The sequence below is a fragment of the Parathielavia appendiculata genome, assembly GCF_033297405.1.
Source record: "Parathielavia appendiculata strain CBS 731.68 unplaced genomic scaffold N657scaffold_3, whole genome shotgun sequence".
In the NCBI taxonomy this organism is placed as follows: domain Eukaryota; kingdom Fungi; phylum Ascomycota; class Sordariomycetes; order Sordariales; family Chaetomiaceae; genus Parathielavia; species Parathielavia appendiculata.
The window spans coordinates 641,657-659,102 of NW_026944222.1; the positions used below are offsets into that span (position 1 = coordinate 641,657).

Consider the following 17,446-nt stretch of genomic DNA (forward strand, 5'->3'; position numbering starts at 1 on the left):
ATGATTCTATACTTTTCCTTTTCGAAGCGGTTCAGGGTTTGGAGGTGGTTGACTGGTGCAACCAGGGCCGGAGCATACATCGGCGTTCGTATCCCACACTACACCCTGCATAGCGACTGAGATGACCTACATGCACGTCGCATAGATAGCATTGCTTCACAGCATCGTCTTTCCCATACTTTCCAATCAATCCATTAAACTTTTTCATTTAACCGTCGAGTTGTCTCCGTTGTTTTGAGGTTGGCGTCAATCATGATATTCGCCGCCCCTTTGTGCTTCACCCAGAAAGATTGAAGATGGTCGGCCCTGGGTCTAACTGACAGTTTCATATGCACTTAATTCCCGCGCCATGTTGGCCTGTAGGGCTGAGGTTGTACAGCGGCGCAGCGCGCTGTAAAGTTCCCTTCCTTGTAACCAGGTTGCCGGGAAACTAACTGACTGCGAGCTTTCTCGTTGGAGCCTGAGGCTGTATAATCAAGGCAACCAAATAAGTCGTCTTCGGAAGACATGCCAATTCGGCAGTGGAATCTCACTCACCCGGGCGAGGCTGAGCCACAGGATTGCAGGCAGCCGCACTTCGCCTGAGGCAACCCAAGCAGTCGACATTCAGCTGCCTTATTGATATGGGTGTCTTACGCCAGATTCTATGAAGCGATGCCTAGTAGCAAGTGGCGGGTACTTGGCTGTTGTATGTAAGACGCTCAATCAGGTCCGGAACAATAGCTCCGGCTCCGGTTGCTGGGAGACCGGGAGCCACTCCACACCCGACGGGCCGCTCCGGGTGCATGAACCCGGGTTCAGTCCCACTTTCCCAATGTGGAATCACATTGAGCAGCATTGGCCCGAGGAGCTTGCGGCCATGAAAGAGTGCGGTCACGAGTCAGGAAGATAGATCACTTACCCTCCATATCATATGAATTGACCGGAGGAGCCGTGAACCCACAACATTACTGGTTGACGTGAAAGCAAACCCCAGTATAACGTTAACGGGTCGGAGGTAGCGGCTTGGCGTCTCGAGCCCTGTAAAACGCCAAGCCCCCATAACGCGCGATGTCATGCAGTTTAATTCTGCCCCGCGTTTCAACGCCACGCGGGTTCAACACACGACCAATTCGACATGCCCCGCATTGCGCATGCGATAACGCCCACAACAAGGGTCGCAACATGACGAGGTGACACATTTCAGCTCACCTGTACACCACCACATTCAGTATGGCGCTCCCGCTGCCTCCAGGCCTGACGCATGCCGAAGTCGCGTTCCTAGCCGAGATGGAACTCGTCACCGTCGTCCCGCGCCAGCGGCTAGAAAGCATCAACCTGCTCGGCGTAAGCCATTCCTCCCGATTCAATTCCAGACCCTCCTTCAAATCATCTTATAACTGACATCGTTCTCTCTAAATCATCAGGGCAAAACCCCTCCTCTCCGCCCACCACACAGAGCCGACCTCCCGCTCTGGTTCGCACTCCTCCTCAAAAAGCAACGCCGCGCCAACATCATCCCGCCACCCTGGCTGCACCCGTCCTCCCTCGCCGAAATAATTCACCATGAAACCAAAGTCGCCCCCGAGTCCTTCTCCGACCCGCCCCCGGCCCCATCACGAGCCGACCCGGCCAACCCAGGCCTCATCGCCCGCCGACCAGCAGCCAGACCACAACAACAACTTTCCCCGCCCTTCATCCCCTCATGCACCGCCGCCTCTCCGGCAGGCTACCTCCCCTACCACTGGCAGGAACTCGCCGAGGCGCTGCTCGCGCACGCGGGTGACGACGTGGCGGCCGCGTTCGGCGGGGGGCTCGCCGCCTCGGGCGAGGTGCGCGGCCTGCTGCGGGACTTGGTCGAGGTGCGCGCCGCCAAAATGCGCAGCAGCACCGCCGACCCGGACGGGTTCGGCGGCGGGCTGATGAGCCTGCGCGGCGTGGGCGCCATGGAGTTGGCGGAGAATAGGGGGTTTGTGTTGGGCGTGGTGGACGGCGTGAGAAAGATCGGGGCGAGCGTGGAGGCGGCCAGGCGGGAGGAGGAGGAGCGGGGAGAGGAGGAGATGGGGAGTGATGAGGAAATGGGATTTTGAGAAGGTTAGGTACCAGTTATTCTGAGTGCAAGGGGGTTGGGAAGGGATCGTTGGAGACGGGGGAAAGCTTGCCGGTGTGGAAGACGGAGGTGGCAAGAGTGAGTCACGACCTGATATCTTCGTTGTTGACTTGAGAGCCATGCATGCCGATCGTGGATGGTTCGATGCAGGGGGCAACCAAGCAGATGCAGTCATTCAGCTAACATGGGCTTCTTGCCGTAGAAAACGCTAATATACCTTGCGGCTATACATCCCATCAACCATAATTGTACCATGCTTACCGTATCACCAAGAATGCTCCTGGGCTTCGCCTCACTTTACACCGTCACTTACCTGGCCAGAATGGGAATACCTTCGCTTCTTCTCCCTGGAACTTCCATCGGATGGAGTCCACGCCCCCTCGAACCTCGTCTTTCGGCGTGGGTGCGTCAACCAAGGCGTCAGTGGCCAGGTTTTCAAACCGCTGGTAGTCACCGCGCTCGTTGAGCCCAGAGGTAACCATCTCCATGCAGCCATCAGGATTGCCGGAGGCCGATATTGGAAATAAGGGTTCAAGCCGACCATCAGAGGCGGTGATACTGCTGCGAGGTGACGCGAGAGCAGGGTCGCTAACATCACATAGCTGGATGTCGTTGTCGCTGTTCTCGGCAATAGCAGCTGGTTCTCTTGGCTCACCGTGTTCTCGGCGGCGTTGCAGAACAACTCGAACCGATCAATTGGAGATGACAGGGACGGAGGCCGGGATTGCCGCAGACAGGGTGACCGGGCTGGTGTGCCATCTGTACCAGCGTCCGTATTTGAGTTCTCGTCCAGGGATAGTTGGTGGTTCTCTTGTGGTAAACATTTTGCTTCCTGTGTCACGTAAAGCTCCGAGCCATCGTCATCCCATTCCCCATTCAATTCTTCCCTGCCCTGACGCTGCCGCGGACGGCCTCGATACACCAATTACTGCTGGATTTCTCACCCTCACTGCTACTCGAGTCCCCGCCTTCACTGCGATCTCCGTTGGTATTGCCGTCGTTGCCGTTATTCAGCTCAATACTGGAGTTCTGTGGTTTATTGCATTTGTTGGAGAGCGGGCAGGGAAGGGAAAGAGGGAGGAAGTCCTCATAGAGGGGCTCGCCATATAGGGTAGAGTGATTTCCAGAGTGAGGCCAGTCCTGATTAGGGCTGAAGTCCGGGCTACGGGGCACATACGTCAGCCCTTGTTCGATATACCGGGATGGATCGGTAGTTCCCTTTCGGAGATTGTCTGCGGCTGGATAGGCGATGCTTTTTTGCTGGTGCCTGGAATTTGGGTTGTTCCATTGGTTGGAGCTTATCTCGCTCAACAGTGCGATGGCATCCTCGAGAACAAGAATCTGCAAGGTATGGCTGGGCAATGTGTGGGGACTTGGCGCACCATCTCTCTGAAAAGGCCCTCTCGGGAGGAACGGAGATGAGGGCGGCGAAGTCATGGGAGATGAGCTGGACGGCCCCGAAGTAGAAGCCCAGTCGAACTCGATCAAGGCATGGCCCTCAACACTGTAAGCGGCTCGGGAAGCAGAAAGCTTCATCTCGATTGACTCCAGTGTTATGTCCTTGTCATCTAGGGCCAGCACAGTGGGATCGGACTTGACTTTCAGGCGCCTGCGTTTACTGGGAGACCTAGTGGCCACGTCGGGATTATCCTTCGTTTTGAACGGTATGGTGGGCGGTAATGATTCTCAGGCTGGGCGGTACCTGACTGTGACGGATTGAATCTGATGGAAGATATTGAGAAAGTTTTCAGTGAACAACGTTCCGAGAGAGGTGCAAGCCACTCAGATTGTACCGCAAGTCTTCAGTACGCTGGAAATTATACCACTGGTCGCTCAACAATGCCATCTTCCACGCCTCCACTGCTTCTTCCTCTTGCATAAACAAAGCAGCTATCAATGGCCGAGTGAGCAATTCCTTTCAGATACCGGTTTGGTTGGTTCTTCCTTTGTCCAAGTTTGGAATAAAGACAACGGACCCATACTGCTTCCTTGTGAATCGACTATGGAGGCTATTGTTCCGCTTAGACAATGACCTTTTGATTGACAATCAATACCCATAAGAGTGAACCCAACTGTCTATGTACGTCTTTGAACAAGCTGACTGACTGACTTCAAGTTCCTTGTTAGCGACTTGACTCTAGCTTGAATGGTTCGACGACATTCTGGATTCCATCATCTCATGACCAGTCCACACCTCGCCTCATCTCTCAACAGTCAAAGCTGAGACCAAGTCCTTCTCGCGTCCAAGACAGCCTTAACATACATCCATTTACATCCGAGCACCAATTGGAAGATAAAACTGAAAAACAACAACGCAAGTCACGCCAACCACAAGAAAAACCAGCCTTGAAAGACGACCGTCTCTACATCCAATACTACCACCAGGCGCTGTACCATTCGCCTCACGACACTTACGACACCTACCCAGATCCAATTCCAGAAAACCTCTACTACCGGTTTTCCTCCATCCCCAACCCCTCCACCACCTCCACCACCCCAATCGCAAACCCCATCACCTCTCCCTCCTCTCAGCCCTCCTCCTCACCCTCCTCGTCCACCACGACCTAGCCGCCCACCTGTTCTACTGGCTCCTCCGCCCTCTCCGCCCTTTGTACCCCTCGAAAACCTCCTCCTTCCCTCCCATCCTCCCGGCCCTCCGCCCGCCCCACAACGCAATCGGCACCCCCTACGGCGCAACGCTGCACGCCCTGCGCTGGGAGACGGCGCGCAACGTCTCGGCGGTCCGGCTGGCGCTGGGCGTGTACACGGGCATTTTCGTTCTGCTGAGCCATGTACTGCCGCTGCTGAGGTTGTTGGATGAGTGCGGCGGGGCTGGGGTGGAGGGTTTTGTTGGGCGGGTGCTGGCGCCTGTTGGGATAGCGTACCTGTATCTGGTCGCTTTGTGTGCGGCGGTGAGGTTGTAGGTGTGGGAGGGCCGAGTGGCGGTGGCGACGGTGCGGTTTGTTTGGCGCACGGTTGTGGAAGTAACGAGAGGGGTTGGGGGGTTCTGGGGCGGTGTTGTCATGGGTAATTGGAGGTTGGTGTTTGTTGCGTGGTCTGGATGGGTTTGTGTTCGGTGGTGAGGGAGGTGGATTTTGAGGTTGTTTTATCACGAGGCTGTGGGAAAGGTGCTGTTGCTGGGCGCGGAGTGCATTTATTTGTTCGGGGGTGTTGTGAAGGTTATGGCTCGTTGATCAAGTCGGCGGAGCGAAAAGGGACCGATATGTCACAAACTTGTGGTACTTATGTGAGGGGTACTGAACGTTCACTTCAAGTCCTATGCAAGCAGGTCACGGAACACGACAGGTAGTGAAGAAAGTACTGTAACTTGCGAACGTAAGCAAGCTCAGATACGCCACAAGCAATTAGGATCTCGTTGGGGACCCATAGAATAAGTTGTTGCTTCGAAAACCCCAGGTTGTAGGTCCCACAAGAACATACATGCTACTTTCCCCAATGCAGACATGCCCCAGACCGTCAACTTCCACAGAAAGCCCTCAGTACACCACCAAAACAAGACATGCACACAACGCCTACGCCTTTCCAGCCGCCGTGATCCCATTTGCTCCCGTCTCTATAACCTTGTACCCATCCGCATTCCCCTCACCCACCGCCGCCTTCTCGTACGCCTCATCGCTCCGATCACACAGAACATTCAAATCCTCATCACTCAACACCTCCTTATCGCCCGAGAACTTGTACACCAGACCATCCTTCAACAGCAGCGCCTGGAGCGTCTCCCGGTCCAGGTCCTCCCGCATATCAATCTTCTGCCCCATGGTCCGGAACCCGCCCTTCTTAATAACAAGCTTTTCCAGCCTGCGCTTGGCGTCGGCGCTCATGAGCAGCTCTTCCTCGACCGTGCCTTTGGTCGCCAGCCGGTAGACGATGACGGGCCTCGTCTGGCCGATGCGGTGCGCCCGGTCCTGCGCCTGCAGGTCCTGCTGCGGGTTCCAGTCGCTGTCAAACAGGATGACCGTGTCGGCGCTGGCCAGGTTGATGCCCTGCCCGCCGGCGCGGGTTGAGAGGAGGAAGATCCGGCGCTTCGGGTTGGTGTTGAACTCGTGGATCTGGGCGCGCCGGTCGTCCTGCGCGACGCCGCCGTCGATGCGGCAGACGGGCCACCTGCGGAGCCCGGTGCAGTAGTCTTGCAGGATGTCAAGCTGGGTCTTGAACTGGGAGAAGATGAGGACCTTGTGGCCGCGCTTGAAGAGGGCAGGGAGGAGGCGGTCGAGGAGAAGCATCTTGCCTGAGCCGGTCACGATGCTCTCGTCGATCGGCAGGCCCTCGTCGCTCGCCCAGGGGTTATAAAAGTTGTGCGGGCTGTTACAGACGAGTCGAAGTTGCATGATGGGGTTGCCGAGCTTCTTATGTGCTATTTCTCGTTCTGCAACGGGTTAGCAGAGGCTGAGCCCTAAGGGCTGAAGGAGACATACTCGCGAGCTCGAGAGTCTGCGCGCGCGCAAACTCTTCTTCATCCGAGCTGCCCTCCATCTCTCCACCATCTTCCTCCCCCATCACCTCGAAGAGTTTAGCCTCGAACTCGTCATCGTCTAGCAGATCATCATCGGAGTCGGCTTCCCTGTACGATCGCCGTCCCTTCCGGGGGCGGCCACGGGCACTCGCAGGGGTGGACTGCCTACTTGATTTGGCGCTCTTGGGAGCCGGAGACTCGGCTGATGACGGGCTCTTCCTCTTCGACTCTTTCTTTGTCGGCTCCGGAGGCTGAGGTTCGGCAGATTCCTGCTTGGCGGCAGGGGCAGCCTTGGGCGGTCTTCCACGAGGACGTGGCTTGCCCATCATTAGGGTAAAAGCGTTCTTCGCTGGCGGGCGGACTTCCTCTGACTTCGTGGCAGCCGCTCCACCTCTCGTTCCTTTTTTTGAAATTGGTTGGCTATCTGTATCTGGCTCCATCTTGACGCTGCTGGACCTGGAGGGGCGGGTGCTGCGGCTGGACGAGGATGCTTTGCTGTTGGCAGCCCCTGTGAGGCGTTCAATCACCTTGTTCTCCAGGTATGCCCGTGTATCGACGTTCTTGTCGCTGATTGCATTGTACAAATCTGTTTGCTCCTTCGTCATTGGTGCATACAAGACATATTCCCGCTTCTTGGGGAGATACTTGGCCACGTCGGCCTTGACTCTGCGCAGGAGGAGGGGTTGCAGCACAACATGCATCTTCTTCACGAGCTCCTGTTTGGTTTTGTCGGCAATGAACTCTTCGGTGCCTTCTTCGTCCGCCAAATCGCTGAAGTCGAACCAGCTCTCGAAGGCCTCCCAATCCCGGAAAATCTTGGGAAGCAGGAAATTGAGCAGTGACCACAGTTCCTTCAGGTTATTTTGTAAGGGCGTGCCGGTGATGAGGAGACGGGTGGCCGATGTGAAGGACTTCAGCTCACGAAAGAGCTTCGAGTCGAAGTTCTTCATCCGGTGCCCCTCGTCGATAATGATGAACTCCCAGTTGATCTTGGACAAGGCGGCACGGTCCTTCAAAACCATCTCGTAACTTGTGCACACCACGGGGAACTTTTCGGTTGGTCTCCCGCCATGGAGATGGCGCATGATCTTGGTCTTGAAGATGTCGCTGCGCTGCTTCGGCGTGCCGTGGTACATGACAACCGGTATTGACGGGACCCAGTGATGGAACTCGTCGAGCCAGTTGGACAGAGTGCTCAACGGGGCGACGATGAGGTGCGGCCCGAGATAGTTCTCTTGCTCGCGGAGCAACGCAATGAGCGATATCGTCTGAACAGTCTTGCCTGGCATGTGTCAGTGCGAGAGATTCTTGTTCAGTGAGAAGGCTGTCATACCTAATCCCATTTCGTCGGCTAAAATTCCACTCATACCCTGGATGCAAATCTCGTACATCCAGGTCAATCCCTCCAATTGATAATCTCTCATGGTGCCACCAACCAAACATTTCGGCTGCTTCGCCATGGTTAGGTCGTGTTCGCCTATCACCGTCCCGTCCAGAGTAGTGCCGACGCGTCCCAAGACTTTTGTCTTGTTGGTGAGGATACTGCTGAAGGCGGCACTCTGTGCGAGGAGCTGGTCCAGGTCCTTAGCCTTGGCTTCGCGCTCCTCCTTGCTAAGCACGCGCTTCTTCCACTTCTTCTTGCGCTTTTCTTCAGCCTTATCGTTTTCTGCCCTAGCTTTCTCTTCTTCGGCGGCGAGGATCTGCTCTTCCCTTAGCTTCGTGTAGCTCATCTTGGGCCTGTCCATTGTGACGCTTGCCGGAGAGGCGGGTGGTGGAGAAGATGGCGCACTGGTCGGATGTTGTGAAGGCGGACTCGTAAAGCCGCCGTCGGACGAGGAAGCGTAAGGCATTGCGGGAGAAGAGGAACAGTCCGGACGCGAGAATCACAACAGGTGAAACGAATGGAAGTATTGAAAGAAGCAATTGTGATGAGTGTCGCAATCTACACAATGATTGACGTCCAATACACCGAACGGACGAAGGACAGCGAAGACCGGACCTCAAATAGGGGCATCTGGAAGAATGGAAGAGAGGCAACGGAATTGGCGATCGGGGGGCGCGCAATCACGCGCTTGAGATTGCCACCAGCATCAAAACGCGTCGGGGGTCCGCGCGCTGTCACGAGCAGGGAACTTTCCCATTTTTACAAGGGGCAAGAAGTGCCCCACATTCGTTCTTTCAAACCCAAAAAAGTTGCTAACGTTAGTCGCTAGGGACGGGAACGAAAATTTAATTCCCTAAATTTCGGCCAAATCTTGCAATGAATTTCATTCAAGGCCCCATTGAAAAAGGCTTGGCGAAATGGAAACATGAGTCTCACAGCTATTGTATGGAAATCTAGGGTTAGGGTCTCACTCAGCGAACAGTTAGCACTCAATAACCCTAACCCTAACCCTCTACGCTCTGCCCTTATGTCTGGGTGATATGTTTGAAATTTGACTTTCCAGGCCTGTTTTGATTTTCCATGATCAGAGGGTCTCCGAGATCTCCCATCCCTTACGAGCCGCGCCGAGTCAACTTGCCCCGCATTTTCATCAAAATTGTTCCGAAGCTTCACCCCACCATCATCAACAAAGACAAGCTTCCCGCCGCCGAGTTTCTTTCTGCACTTCGATAATTGCCTGTCTTCGGCATCTGGCCAAATCCGCCAAGCTGTTCCCACTCCGAGCCGCCGCACGCCCCGCAGCAGCCCTGCGAAGCGTCTCTCCGTTCCTCCCAGTGTCGATCCGACCGTTGAACACCATCTCGCTGCCCAACCCACGCATCATGGCTGCCCTCGACGCCCAAAAGTACACTCCCGCCGAGGAGTCCGAGATCCAGTCGTGGCTCGACAAGGCGACTACGCTCAAGGTGGCCGCCTCGGATGCCCTCCTTGACACCCTCAATGCCGACCTGGCCTCCCGCACCACCGCGCTCGGCACCAAGCCCAGCAAGGCCGACGTCGCCCTGTACGAGTCGCTCGCCCCGCTCGTCAAGGCCTGGACCCCCGAGCAGCGGACCGGCGAGAAGGGCCGGCCTAACATTGTGCGCCTAGTCGACTTCGTCCAAAACAGCCCGCTGTTTGGTCTCAGCGCGGCTGACGCCGACAAGGTGCAGGTCGATGCCGACGAGATCCTCTACGTCAAACCCCCCGTCGATGCCAAGGCCGAGAAGGAGCGACTAAAGAAGGAGAAGGCCGCCGCTGCTGCCGCTGCCGTTGGTGGAGACAAGGCGCTCGTGGACCGGACAAAGGAGGCCGCCGCTGCCGTGGCGGAAAAGGCCGTCGAGGTGAAGGACAAGGTCGTCGAGGCTGTCGCCGGCGAGGGCGGTAAGCAGAAGCAGAAGAAGGAGAAGAAGGAGCGGGCGCCCAAGCAGCCCGCGCCTCCGCCGGCACCCGCCGTCATGTCACCCTGCCTGATCGACCTGCGCGTCGGCCACATCCTTAAGGCGATCAAGCACCCGGAGGCCGACTCGCTGTACGTGTCGACCATCGCCATGGGCGACGCGCCGGGCACCGAGGACACGTCCGAGTACGAGGGGCAGGTGGTGCGGACAGTGTGCTCGGGCCTCAACGGGCTGGTGCCGCTCGAGGAGATGCAGGGCCGCAAGGTGGTGGTGGTAGCCAACCTCAAGCCAGTCAAGATGCGCGGCATCAAGTCATGCGCCATGGTGCTCGCCGCGTCGCCCAAGCCCAAGGAGGGCGGCGAGGACGACCACAAGGGCCCCGTCGAGCTGGTCAACCCGCCCGCCGAAGCCAAGGCCGGCGAGCGCGTCTACTTTGAGGGGTGGCAGGGCGAACCGGAGAAGGTGCTCAACCCGAAGAAGAAGATTTGGGAGACGTTTCAGCCGGGCTTTACGACCACGGATGCGCTCGAGGTGGCGTTTGATGCTGGGGTTGTCGAGGCACTGGAGGGCAAGACTGGGTTGGGCAAGCTGGTGACGGCGAGCGGGGGTGTGTGCAAAGTGGCCAGCTTGAAGGGTGCCCAGGTGCGGTGATAGCATTCAAGATGTCATGTTTAAGATGTCATGTGTAGAGAGATACCAAGGGTACGACATGTTCACCAGAGGGTGGGTAAATGTCAAGCAAAATAGAGTTGTTAATGAAGCCATCGAAGGCAACTGAACAGAGGCAGAGACACTTATTTCCTTTTCCGACTCCTTACCTCTACCTTCCCTACCTACTCTTACCCAATGATTAGCGTCGCCGTCGGCGTCAGGATGCCGCCAGGAGTGGTCTTGCACCCAGTCGTGACGGTGTAAGTCTCGGTGGGAATAACGCAACCCGTCGTGCAGGTTGGGCACTGCTTCTTGGTTACGGTCTTCGTCGGCGTGCGCGGGCAGCAGTCGGTGCTGACGACACGAGAATACAACATCAGCCTCTTCTCTCATCTCTGTAACTCAAGGGGGAGAAGAAGGAGAAGAAGGAGAAGAAGGAGAAGAAGGAAAGAAGAAGGAGAAGCAGGAGGAAATCGGTCTTTACTTACCTGCACGGCACAGCAGTGGTCGTGATCTTGATGTACGCCGGGCACGCGATTGGGTCCGTGGGGACCTGGCACTTGATCTTGGGGCAGTCTCCTGCAACAGAGGCAGTTAGGGTTCAGCAGACAATTCACATTGATAGCAAATGATAGATGGCCGAGCGGCGTACTGGGCGTCACCGTGGTGGTGGTAGTGGCTGTGAAGCAAGACGTCGTCTTGCTGTAGTCGATGCAGGTCGACGGGAGACGGCCTGGCAAGGTCAGGGCGGGGGCGTCGTTCTCCGCTGCTGGCGCTGCTGAGCTGGTGGTGACGGAAATAAGGTGTGAGTTAGCCCTTCGGGTGAACGTGCTGGTTCCAGGTTGTGATGCGGGTGTTGTGTTGTTGATGATGGTGTTGGCTTACCAGATGACCACTAGCATGCCCAGGAACAGGAGGTTGTCGCTGAGGAGGGAGAGCTGCATCTTGGCCGGCGGTCTAGTGCGTATAAGCTCGGGATGACTGGAGTCTTGTTTGATCAACTTGATGCTTGTTTAGCTTCACAAGTACCTTCTCGTGGTGCTGATTGCTCCTCCAGCATTGGAGAGGTCCAGTCCATAAATACCCTCCCCCAATTATCTACATTCCTGGACAAGTCCCTCCTCCACGGCCCAGGCTCAATTTCCAGCTACCGTCTCATATCAGGATATCACCACTTGGGCAGCCCTCCGAAACTCCGGAACTTTTCTCTCCTCTTGACACTTGGCATCGAAAGCTATGCGTAGTGTGGTTGCAGTCTTAGAGCCGAGGACCCCTGGAGCCAGTCAGAGAGTGTCTAGCCCCAGACCGAAACTGCAAGGCGAAGGAGAGCCAGCTTCCGGCTTAACAAAAGTGTCCTCCGGCCTCGGTTGCTCCCAGTGTGTGAATGCCATTTCCAACGACGGTTCAACTCTCTCGTCGCAAGCTGCAGTGGCAGTTCTCCGTATTACCCCGAGGTTGCTCAAAAGGGCGTGTAACCACTACGCTATATCTTCCGAGAACAAAAATAGCATCAACCCCTGACCAGGAACCTGGTTTGACTTCAGCCTGGCCATTCATCAGCGTACCATCCGCTACTATATCCTGATTAACGGCCATTAACGGAGCGGCTGAATTCCACCAGCGAAGCTCGATGACCGTCTCCCGAACGCCCTGGGACCCTTGAAACCCTTGCAGCTACATATAAGCCGGACCGTCCAGACAAACAAGCTCGACAGGGTGCGGTATTGCCGGGAAACAATGTGCCCTTGCATATGACCCCCCTTCCATCACCCCAAGGGAGTGGAGGACAGATTGAGAAGGGGTGCGAGCATCGTAAGTATTGTGATGTACAAAGGGTACACACCAAATCAAGCCTTCAATTCTCTGTTCCATTCGTACTATACAAGAAATCTAGAGGCAGAGAACACCCACATTTACAGCAGGCATGTAAAATACAACGCCATGAACCAACCTCGCCTTCACGTGTAACGTCCAATATACACAGGCACATACATTTCCGCTCAAGAAAAACCGCCTCTTATCGCAAAACGCCATGCCAACCATGCCATTAACGAGTCAACGCCACAAAACGCAAACAGGGAAAGAAAGCACTTTTCTGATGGTACAATCGAGACGACAAGCCCCTCCGCCGCTACGACTGGACCGCGCGCTCAAGAAAAGAAGTACTTACTCTCCTTGAGCTTAGTCACGTCCAGGTTCCCTTTTTCGGGGATCTCAGGGAACGTGAGCGGCAGCCACAGCGAGATCTGCGCCATCCGCTTCTTGGTCGGCTTCTCAAGATCCCCGTGCATCGACTGGGCAAAGTAATTGGTGCCGGCGTTCTCGGCGAGCGCTACCCCGAAGCTCTCGGCTTTTTCCAGGAACCTCTTGTGCCTCTGCTCGTCATCGGACTTTGTCAGGTCTGGCGATGCTGCGTCAACCTCGGCATCAGCGCTTTCAGCCGCCTCCAGGGCCTCCTCGATATCGCCATCGGAATCGGTAGCGGCAGCGTCCAAATCCCCGTCCTCTTCCTCTGCCGACGCCACCAGGTCTTCCGCATCGACATCACTCGCCACCATGTCGGGCGTGGCGAGCGCTTCGAAAATGCTGGCCGGCGTCACCATCTCCCTCCCTTGCCTGACCTCCTCGGGATCAATGGAGCGGAGAAGCACCTGCCGGCGTCTCTCCTGCAGCAGCTCTTCTTTGATGGTCAAGCGGTGCTTTTTCCGGTGCTCTAGAATCTTCTTTCCCACGTGGGTGGTGGCGTCCAGTTTGGCCCGGTAGATCGATCCACGGTACCGCGCTTCAAACTCAGACTTGAGCCGGCCAATGACATCCTCCTGGTGAATCCGGATAAACGAGTTCCGGATCACGGCGTTCATGGCATCCACGTCGGCGGCATGCGTCCAGAACGAGTCGTGGACGGCGGCAAAGGTGAGGCCGATCTCGTGGCATTCCAGGGCCGAGAGCATCATGTGGCTCGCGTCGAGTGAGTGGATGAAGTTGGGTGGGAACGCCTGCAGCTGCTTCCTCCGGTTCACGGGGTCGTCCCGGTCTGAGGTCGTCAATGCCAGGTTTTGGAGACAGGTCGAGATCAGCCTGGTGCTGCTCTTCCTGTACGGTTGGACCACGGGCATCCGCAGAGGTGTTGTCCAGACGAGCGTATTTCGGAATTGCGCGGCAAACTCCTCCTCGCCTCCTTTCGGAACCTTCTTCTTAACCACGACCTCGCCGGAAGCCTCGGCAAGCCGATCCAGCTGTTCCGGCGTCATGGCCCGGCACACACGGCTGCCAATCTCGCCGAGCCAATGCTGAATGTCGTGGGCGCCGCGGAACATCGTCGACAGCGCTACGAAAATCTTAGATGCAATGTACGACGCGAGCACGGTGGAGCTGACGCCCGTTTCCTTTTCCATGTCCGGATACAGCGAATCGAGCTGCTTGTGAACCTGCTTCTTCGCGCCGACGAATGTGACACCATAGACATTGGTCATGACTGTCTGCTTGACAACCTTTCTGGTGATCTTGCCATCTATGGCCCGAGCGAAGTCGTTGCCGTTCTCGATATCCTTGCGGACGTGTTCCTGAACCAGCTGGGCAACGGCAGAGTAAACGTCCGAAGGGCGCTCTCCGGGCAGGAGATTCACTTGCTGCGCGCCCCAGGTGTCACCGCCAAGAGCAGCGTAGTGCTGCAACCCATTGCAGGTGCCATCCTGGTGAACCGGCAGGTGGGAGACAAATGCAGCGGGATTCGGAGATGAGAGGGCGGCCTTCAGCTCGAAGCATGTGGCAAGACACTGCCACGGGTCTTCGGCCCGCAGCCACCACCGGTTCCCGGTGAGCGGGTTATCAGCCGAGTCGAAGATATTTTCCAAGTTCTTGGTGGCGAAGTCTTCGCGCTCCTGAAGGCTAGCCTTATCAAACCCAAACACATTGGAGAGGTGGACCTTGAGCCAACTCAGGCCAGACTTTCCAAGAGGTCTACCCTTGGCGAAGATCAACAAGCCGCGCATATGGTCGGCGCCCATGTGGTTCAGGTAGGTCGGCAGGGGGTATGCGCGCCCGCGGAAGTCGAGATTGTGAGGGAAGTAGAAGGTCTGATCACGGAAAGCCCTGGCGATCTCCAGCTGAAAATTCATGAAGCACCTGACAGAGTGCAGCCCCGACTTTTCGTTCTCAGCCACTTTGACGGCCCTCAGCCACAGCCGCTTCTTCATCGGGTCGTCGGTCGAATCTGGCTCGGGGGGAATTGGGATCTTAGGGTCTAACGCTGGCAAATTCGCGAACTCCTCTCCCGTGTTCCATGCCTCCAGCATCACGTCGAAAACAGGGCGGTTGATCCTCCAAGCTGTTTTGCCGAGCACATCAAGACCCTTCATCATCTGTTCCATGTCCCCCCGTTCGATGGCAGCTTCAGCATATATGCGCTGGTCCTTTTCGTGGTTCTTCAGGCGGATGAGATTGCTGGGCGTGCTGAGGAAGCCACCCTTGTCGAACTTGGACCACGGCACGGGCTCAACGAGCATGGGCAGATGGCGAGCCAAAGCCTCCCCTCTCGGCTCCCGCTTCATCAGCTCCACCAGCGTACGGTTCGGCTGAATCATGCCCACTCTCCTTCCTTTCTTGAACTGCACGTTACGCGTGAAAGCTGGCTGCGCCTGTGCCACCCTTTCTTTCGTGTCTGGATGCTCCCGGTAGACAACAACTTTGGCAGTGTCAAGCAATGCCCCAAGCAACACGGCGCCGACCTTCGCCTTAATCGCCAGCGGCCAGCGGGCTTCTAAGGACGAGTATTGGCTGTCCAGCGCAGGGTTTGCTGCTGTGCTTGTGCTGGTTGTGGTTGACGTCTCTGGCGATTGTTTTGACGCAGAGTCATTGACGCGCATCAGGTGCCGAGCGTTCTGCTGTTTGCGGGCTCTCGATTTTGCGTTGGGTAGGCTGTTCGCAAGGCTCTGTGCGCGAATGTCCTCTTCGGCGATCTTGGCCAGCTGCTGAACCATGGTAGCGACCGGAACACCTTTGTCGGCACCGTGCATGGCGAGAATGCTGAGGGCGGAGAGGATGGTGACGGCAGCGAGACGGTTCGGTGGTGACTGCAACAGATGGGGTCCGTACAAACATCGATCCAGGTCTTCTAGGGACTTTCTTGGCGCCTTTTCAGACGCCTCGACCTTGGCTTGCTCTTGGGCGAGCCGCGCCTCTAGCGCCTGTTGCCAGTCATAAAGCTTCGAATTGAGCGACGGGGTTGAAAGCTGGCTATTGAGCCCCATCTTCATCAAGCTTTCGTTTTCATCTCGCCACCGGGCAATCGCAGCCTCCACGCAGTCCCGCTCCAACTTGGCTTGCACCTCGTGCCGTTGCGCAGGAGGGAGCGCTGCGATGTCCAGGCCTTCCGGGAGCTCGGAGAACAGCGAAAGTGTTGTCTTGAGTGACTTGAGCCCCATGCCCTTCTGGGGTGTGCCGCGGACTTCGGGCACGCCGGTCGGGGTGTCCTTCTGCATACTTCGATCGCTAGAATCCGAGGGGAAGGTGTCACCCTCGTTGGCAGCAGCCTCGGCATCAACGGCACCAAAGTCGGTTTCCGGCACGTAATAGGTCGGACAGATTTCAGCAATTGTCGACAAGTCTTCACTTGTGAGGACCTCTCCCAGGTCCAATGGCTCCGTGGCACTCTGCTGGGGCATCATGCTCATGTAGCGGTCGACCCGGGCTTTCAGCTTCTTGCCGGTCGAGGTAAGCAGGGTCGTCTTGAGCATGTAAGCGATTGTGATGGGGGTAATCGGCAGTCGTTCCCGGATGTGCAGTTCGAACCATTTGTGAACTTCTTCGGCCTTCTTACTCTCTGGCTCTGCCTCGAGCTGAGCGACCCGTCCTTGCAGATACTGATTGTGTAGTTCCATGGCTTGGTGAGACTCCAGGGTCTGTAGTTTTTCGAATCGCTTTAGAACCAGGGCGGCGCGATCCAGTCTGTTAACCTGCACACAAGCCTGAAATAGTGACAGCATCTCATCGAGATCCCCAGGAATTCCGAGCTGGTTGATGCGTAGCCTGGGCGGATATGCTTTTTGTTCGCCAAGGATCAATGGATCGTCGTAGGCGTTAAATGGCCTCAGCGCGTGAAGTGGTGGCTGTGATTCCTGGGCCTGGTACGGGGAGGCCATGTGACTGGGGAGGCCTTGGAACGGGACATCGTCGCCGAACGGGCGGTGCTCTTCAAGTGCCGTTGCGAGATTGCGCTCAAAGCCAGCCAGCGCGCGAAATGACTTCTTCTTCCACGGACGTGAATCGATTCCGGTCGTGAGAACCCGCCGGCTCTCGGTGACAGGCCGGGGAAGGTTGGCGCAGCATCTCGACGAAAGTCGGAGCGGGTTGGACGACGAGAAGAGATGTCGCATGGGAAGTGGTTGTCGCGTGGCGCCCGGTCGGACGAGCATTGTGAGGAGCAGGGAGAGGAGGAGGGGGCTGTGAAGTACTCGTCGACTCGTCGCTTCGAGGGTTTGTACGATGAGGGAGAGCGGGCTTCAACAGAAGGGAACGGAATCTGCTGAGCCAGACGAGGATGGTGATCAATTCATTAAACAGAAATAATAATGGTACTAAAACAGGAAAAGAGAATCGGCGACTCTGGTATAGAAAGAAAGCTGCTGTCACCTCGCCAGGGACGGAGGACAGTACATTCGCCGTGAAAGAAGATGGCAAAGATAGACAGTCGCCTGTACGAAACTTCGGCCAAAAGGTTTCAGAAACAAAGGTTCGAAAAAATTGGCCTCCCGTTCCCGGTGAACTCCAGGGCCTCGCGTCGAAAAAATCTCCACGGTAGGCGCGTTTCATTGGAGGATGTTGGTGCTCCGCTTGAGTAATTGTGGGGTGCTCAAGTTCCCGCGGACCCGCAGCGGTGGTCGCCAAGACTTCCACATGCCTATGCTGGT

General features: G+C 56.6%; 8 protein-coding genes across 8 annotated transcripts; 3 read left to right on the forward strand and 5 right to left on the reverse strand.

The window, feature by feature from the left end:
• Positions 1 to 1,212: 1,212 nt before the first annotated feature.
• Positions 1,213 to 2,069, forward strand: N657DRAFT_567161 (GINS complex, PSF2 component; the record flags this gene model as incomplete). Its single annotated transcript, XM_062788486.1, has 2 exons — positions 1,213 to 1,326; positions 1,407 to 2,069. The coding sequence occupies 2 exons, from the start codon at positions 1,213 to 1,215 to the stop codon at positions 2,067 to 2,069; spliced, it is 777 nt and encodes a 258-aa protein (XP_062649411.1).
• A 156-nt stretch (positions 2,070 to 2,225) lies between these two features.
• On the reverse strand, positions 2,226 to 2,825 carry N657DRAFT_273544 (uncharacterized protein). The gene has a single exon (XM_062786562.1). The coding sequence runs from the start codon at positions 2,682 to 2,684 to the stop codon at positions 2,382 to 2,384; it is 303 nt and encodes a 100-aa protein (XP_062649412.1). The 5' UTR covers positions 2,685 to 2,825; the 3' UTR covers positions 2,226 to 2,381.
• On the forward strand, positions 2,405 to 3,334 carry N657DRAFT_642384 (uncharacterized protein). Its single transcript, XM_062792331.1, has one exon. It carries the CDS (start codon positions 2,792 to 2,794, stop codon positions 3,197 to 3,199), a length of 408 nt encoding a protein of 135 aa, XP_062649413.1. The 5' UTR covers positions 2,405 to 2,791; the 3' UTR covers positions 3,200 to 3,334.
• Positions 3,335 to 4,647: 1,313 nt separating this feature from the next.
• Positions 4,648 to 5,333, reverse strand: N657DRAFT_642385 (uncharacterized protein). Its single transcript, XM_062792332.1, has 2 exons — positions 4,975 to 5,333; positions 4,648 to 4,890 (listed from the first exon to the last, which is right to left on the reverse strand). The coding sequence occupies exons 1-2, from the start codon at positions 5,112 to 5,114 to the stop codon at positions 4,776 to 4,778; spliced, it is 255 nt and encodes an 84-aa protein (XP_062649414.1). The 5' UTR covers positions 5,115 to 5,333; the 3' UTR covers positions 4,648 to 4,775.
• Positions 5,334 to 5,622: 289 nt separating this feature from the next.
• N657DRAFT_568255 (helicase-like protein) lies at positions 5,623 to 8,413 on the reverse strand (the record flags this gene model as incomplete). The annotated part of the gene is made up of 3 exons (XM_062788573.1): positions 5,623 to 6,476; positions 6,526 to 7,845; positions 7,897 to 8,413. 3 exons carry the CDS (start codon positions 8,411 to 8,413, stop codon positions 5,623 to 5,625), a joined length of 2,691 nt encoding a protein of 896 aa, XP_062649415.1.
• A 629-nt stretch (positions 8,414 to 9,042) lies between these two features.
• Positions 9,043 to 10,888, forward strand: N657DRAFT_642387 (nucleic acid-binding protein). The gene has a single exon (XM_062792333.1). The coding sequence runs from the start codon at positions 9,330 to 9,332 to the stop codon at positions 10,536 to 10,538; it is 1,209 nt and encodes a 402-aa protein (XP_062649416.1). The 5' UTR covers positions 9,043 to 9,329; the 3' UTR covers positions 10,539 to 10,888.
• On the reverse strand, positions 10,489 to 11,547 carry N657DRAFT_642388 (uncharacterized protein). Its single transcript, XM_062792334.1, has 4 exons — positions 11,424 to 11,547; positions 11,191 to 11,321; positions 11,027 to 11,117; positions 10,489 to 10,892 (listed from the first exon to the last, which is right to left on the reverse strand). Exons 1-4 carry the CDS (start codon positions 11,480 to 11,482, stop codon positions 10,727 to 10,729), a joined length of 447 nt encoding a protein of 148 aa, XP_062649417.1. The 5' UTR covers positions 11,483 to 11,547; the 3' UTR covers positions 10,489 to 10,726.
• Positions 11,548 to 12,374: 827 nt separating this feature from the next.
• N657DRAFT_642391 (DNA/RNA polymerase) lies at positions 12,375 to 17,261 on the reverse strand. The gene has a single exon (XM_062792335.1). It carries the CDS (start codon positions 16,949 to 16,951, stop codon positions 12,689 to 12,691), a length of 4,263 nt encoding a protein of 1,420 aa, XP_062649418.1. The 5' UTR covers positions 16,952 to 17,261; the 3' UTR covers positions 12,375 to 12,688.
• Positions 17,262 to 17,446: the final 185 nt, after the last annotated feature.

What these genes read in the sequence shown, in the direction of transcription:
- N657DRAFT_273544 (XM_062786562.1), bottom strand. Translation starts at nt 2,684, where the DNA reads ATGTTAGCGACCCTGCTCTCGCGTCACCTCGCAGCAGTATCACCGCCT.
- N657DRAFT_642384 (XM_062792331.1), top strand. Translation starts at nt 2,792, where the DNA reads ATGACAGGGACGGAGGCCGGGATTGCCGCAGACAGGGTGACCGGGCTG.
- N657DRAFT_642385 (XM_062792332.1), bottom strand. Translation starts at nt 5,114, where the DNA reads ATGACAACACCGCCCCAGAACCCCCCAACCCCTCTCGTTACTTCCACA. An exon ending in CACAAAGCGACCAGATACAG is followed by an intron (nt 4,891 to 4,974) that starts GTACGCTATCCC and finishes CAACCTCAGCAG; the next exon opens with CGGCAGTACATGGCTCAGCA.
- N657DRAFT_642387 (XM_062792333.1), top strand. Translation starts at nt 9,330, where the DNA reads ATGGCTGCCCTCGACGCCCAAAAGTACACTCCCGCCGAGGAGTCCGAG.
- N657DRAFT_642388 (XM_062792334.1), bottom strand. Translation starts at nt 11,482, where the DNA reads ATGCAGCTCTCCCTCCTCAGCGACAACCTCCTGTTCCTGGGCATGCTA. An exon ending in GGCATGCTAGTGGTCATCTG is followed by an intron (nt 11,322 to 11,423) that starts GTAAGCCAACAC and finishes CGTCACCACCAG; the next exon opens with CTCAGCAGCGCCAGCAGCGG. An exon ending in CACCACCACGGTGACGCCCA is followed by an intron (nt 11,118 to 11,190) that starts GTACGCCGCTCG and finishes CCTCTGTTGCAG; the next exon opens with GAGACTGCCCCAAGATCAAG.
- N657DRAFT_642391 (XM_062792335.1), bottom strand. Translation starts at nt 16,951, where the DNA reads ATGCTCGTCCGACCGGGCGCCACGCGACAACCACTTCCCATGCGACAT.